Genomic DNA, 4,023 nt, shown 5'->3' with positions numbered 1-4,023 from the left:
AAATTTCATACTAGTAGTTCTGTTTCTGTAGAGTTCTTTGTTTATTTCCATTAATTAAGCCAAAAAGATCATAAGTATCCAAAATCTTTTACAAAGGAAAGTGCTTTTTGATTTGATTTTCGTCTGTTTGTAATTGTTTATGTGTTTTGTTTATAAGAGACTCATTCATCGGTGTTTCTCCAAATCCTTCCACCTTGTTATAAAATACTCATCTTTTTCATTCCATTTTGAGTATTTTTAGTTCTTCTCTCTCCATATCTCCAAAATCCAATCTTTTCTTTATTCATTCTTGTGCATAGATTAGACCATCACCATCCTCTTCAAATCTCTTCACTTGTACCTTTCTCTGTAGCTGGAATGTATCTCTGATCTGTTTGATCTAAAAGGAGCTATTTTTAACATCAATGGCGGTGGAGTACACTTGTTGCGGGACGAATTTCTTCATTCACATACTGATCATAGTGTTTTTGGTCTGTTTTGCCGGCTTAATGTCTGGTCTCACTTTGGGCCTCATGTCTATGTCTCTCGTCGACCTTGAAGTTTTGGCCAAATCGGGCACACCAACTGATCGGAAACATGCTGGTTTGCACCTTCAAACTCAATTCTTTAGTTTCTTTCTTTAATTTTGTCGTTTATTGATTTTGGGTACAACTCATTATCCATCTTATGCGTCAACAATCCATAACTTGGTTGGTAGTAGCTAACTTGCTTTCTATTTTGTGTAAAAATAATCAATTCATTGTGCTTGAATGTTTTCTGTGCTTTAATTCTGGCCGTTTAGCTTGTTCCTTGTCTTTTCATGCAATGATTTTGGTTATATACCGGTTTTTAAGCTTGAATTGATGATATGTGGTTAGTTTAATAGCTTAAGCTAACTTAACCTTTCGTGCAAGTGAAATTTTGGGTCTTTCTCTTTGACCTATAGGTGAAGGAAATAATAAAGAAATGGTATCATCTATGTTGTGAAATTTGTCTTTTGCAGTGTAAGGAAAGGAAAGGAAATAATGAATTGAACAGTTAATGTTGAATGCTAATATTTTTTTATACTTTGTGGGCCAGATATGAACAACAATTATCCACTTATAAGGAAGGAATGGCATTCACTTGTTGATATTGCTTGCATGTTCTATACGAATTTCATGCCTTTTCCGGTTTATAATATTATCAAGTGAAGGGATGAAAAGAACCATAATGTACCGTTTACTATTTACGTCAACATAACAAAATATTCCTAATCAATGGCATTGTTTCATGCCATATTTGATTCATGCGGGCCTTTCCATTGGCTGGCTGTTAAAAATAGTTCAAGAATGTTATACTGGCTTATTTGCCTTACACTTACCTAGGGTTTTTCTGGAACCAAATCATCTCATGGAAAATTTCATGACTTATTATGTTTTGTTTTCCATAACAGAAAAGATATTACCAGTAGTGAAAAACCAGCATTTACTGCTTTGCACCCTGCTTATCTGCAATGCTGCTGCCATGGAGGTAAAGATATAATTAACTGTATTCTCAAAATTACATTCTTTGAAAGACATGCTGTATCAATTTTCAGACACCTGGTCCGCTTTTCAGGCACTTCCCATATTTCTTGATAGTTTGGTTACAGCTTGGGGCGCTATTCTGATATCAGTGACATTGATTCTACTGTTTGGTGAGGTAATATATCCTTCAAATTCGACTGCTCTAACTTCTGTCAAACAGTTTAAAGATATATCAGTCTCTGGAATTCAATGTTAGGTTGTTTATGTTGCTTGAAATTGCAAATAAGATTCCACGGTTAAAAAGCTCTTTCTAGGGATCTGCTAATATATGATATATGCCCTTGCAAGTATCTGACCTGCATTGGTCTTGAAAAAAGTAGTTGGCATGCGTTTTTGGTTAAAATAGTTAGCTTAGATTCTCGTGTTATCTTCCAGTCCATTTCGAGATCAACGAGTTCTAATTACGGGGACTGCTAGGATGAGAAATTGAATTCTGTCTAGATCCTTACACATATTTTCTTAGCATTCATAAAGATGAAGAAACAATATCCTTTGTTTTTGATAACTTTGAACAATGTTCTTGTGCTCTTCTGGAGGTTACTGTTTGAGTCATCGTTGTATACTTCTATGTACTAATCTAATTCCTGCATTCTCGTGCAAACAGATTATACCGCAGTCTGTCTGTTCTCGATATGGTTTGGCAATTGGTGCAACAGTTGTTCCATTCGTACGCCTTCTTGTTTGGATCTGCTTTCCTGTCGCATATCCAATAAGCAAGGTTAATGCATGCTTGGTTTAGCACTCTTTTTGCTTGTCACTTCTCAGTATTATAATTTCCTTGTTTGTTCGTTTAACATACTGATTATAACTTGGCGTAATTTTGCAGCTACTAGATTTTCTGCTGGGCCACGGACAAGCCGCTCTTTTTCGTAGGGCTGAACTCAAGACTCTAGTGAATTTCCATGGAAATGAGGTGAGGTTCTTCTGTACTTTTTAGAGTTCCTAGCTATGGAAAGATTCGTGTTTCCCCTTACCATGGAGAATTCCTTTTTGCTCATACATTCTAAAATCATGGGGGATTCTTTCCCTTAATTTTGATTTGCTTGTTTATTATGAAATTTTCTTCTCTCTTAGGCTGGGAAAGGTGGAGAATTGACCCATGATGAGACCACAATCATTGCTGGAGCATTGGAGCTCACTGAGAAAACAGCAAAGGATGCTATGACTCCAATATCTGATACTTTTTGCATTGACATTAATGCTAAGCTCGATAGGTCTTGAACAATCTCTAATGTATATCTACATCTCATTTGTAGTTAGGGAAACAAAAATTTCCTTGCTGAACCTCATTGAAAAACTGTTGCTAAGCAGGGAATTAATGGGTCTTATACTGGAGAAAGGACACAGCAGAGTTCCCGTTTATTATGAGCAACAAACTAACATTATTGGGCTTGTACTTGTAAGTGTTTGTTCAACAATTTGTCATCTTTTTATTGTTATATTATCTTTTGACGTCTTTATTTCAATTTGTAAGGTGAAGAATCTTTTGACGATTCATCCCGAAGATGAGGTGCCTGTAAAAACTGTCACAATTCGGAGGATTCCAAGGTGTTCATTCTTACTTGTTTTGCTTTATTTTTTCCTTGGAAAAAACATATTTGTCATGAAGTCATATTTTTTTCATGTCTTTGTTCTAGGGTCAAAGAAACTTTGCCATTATATGACATATTGAACGAGTTTCAGAAAGGTCACAGTCACATGGCTATTGTCGTCAGAGAGTGCACAATGACAGAAGATCAGCAGCCATCGAGCAACCTTACAGATAGTAATCATCATCTTCCTTATTACTGGTTGTTGCTTTATGGAAAATTTTCCCCATTCCAAATGATTTTAACTGATTTTCGTGTCATTACTTAATTGTCAGGTTCAGTGAAAGAAGTGAGAGTAGATATTGATGGGGAAAAGACAGTCCAGGTTGTGAAAAGCAAGAGACCTGTCCAAAAGTGGAAGAGCTTTCCCAACAGTGCTAACAATTCTTATAGAGACAGTTCTAGGAGCAAGAAATGGGCAAAGGAAATGTACTCCGACATTTTGCATATCGACGGGAGTCCTCTTCCGAAGCCTCCCGAAGAAGAAGAAGCTGTTGGCGTAATAACGATGGAAGATGTCATCGAAGAGCTCTTGCAGGAAGAGATATATGACGAGACTGATCATCATTTTGAGAATTCATGACAAAAAAGAAAAAAGAAAAACACTATATACTATATAATGTAGCAATTAGACAATTAATTAAGAGAGAATATGTTAAATTTTCTGTCCTTGTACTTATAAATTTAATACATCTATCATGTATGTGAAATGTGAATATTTTTCTGCGACAAGTTATTTAAAATGAAAAAGTTATTCATATAAGTTTTTCTGACTTTATCATCAAAAAAAAAAAGAAAAAATAAAAAAGAAGAAGAAGCTAAGTTTGATTAAACGGCGTCGTCTCTCATCTCCTTGGGCTGTATCGGTGGCTTTGGGCTACTAAACT

The 4,023-nt window shown here is 35.6% G+C and overlaps 1 protein-coding gene across 2 annotated transcripts; it reads left to right on the top strand.

Moving 5' to 3' along the window:
* The first annotated feature begins 404 nt into the window (after positions 1 to 404).
* On the top strand, positions 405 to 3,719 carry LOC139881049 (DUF21 domain-containing protein At2g14520-like). Of its 2 annotated transcripts, none has more exons than XM_071865588.1 (10): positions 405 to 582; positions 1,415 to 1,491; positions 1,579 to 1,662; positions 2,152 to 2,265; positions 2,374 to 2,460; positions 2,622 to 2,761; positions 2,859 to 2,946; positions 3,022 to 3,095; positions 3,185 to 3,312; positions 3,418 to 3,719. In XM_071865588.1, exons 1-10 carry the CDS (start codon positions 405 to 407, stop codon positions 3,717 to 3,719), a joined length of 1,272 nt encoding a protein of 423 aa, XP_071721689.1. The 2 variants fall into 2 exon arrangements, with proteins under 2 accessions (XP_071721689.1, XP_071721688.1); XM_071865587.1 differs by having other exon boundaries at positions 3,412 to 3,719.
* Positions 3,720 to 4,023: the final 304 nt, after the last annotated feature.

This window comes from Rutidosis leptorrhynchoides, unplaced genomic scaffold (genome assembly GCF_046630445.1).
Source record: "Rutidosis leptorrhynchoides isolate AG116_Rl617_1_P2 unplaced genomic scaffold, CSIRO_AGI_Rlap_v1 contig108, whole genome shotgun sequence".
Classification (NCBI taxonomy): Eukaryota; Viridiplantae; Streptophyta; class Magnoliopsida; order Asterales; family Asteraceae; genus Rutidosis; species Rutidosis leptorrhynchoides.
The sequence above is the reverse complement of the archived record's forward strand: the minus strand, read 5'-3'. Positions and strand labels throughout refer to the sequence as shown.

Coding starts and splice junctions, on each gene's coding strand:
- LOC139881049 (XM_071865587.1), top strand. CDS start 405: ATGGCGGTGGAGTACACTTGTTGCGGGACGAATTTCTTCATTCACATA. Junction 2,461..2,621: donor TGAATTTCCATGGAAATGAG/GTGAGGTTCTTC, acceptor CTTCTCTCTTAG/GCTGGGAAAGGTGGAGAATT. Junction 2,762..2,858: donor ATTAATGCTAAGCTCGATAG/GTCTTGAACAAT, acceptor GTTGCTAAGCAG/GGAATTAATGGGTCTTATAC.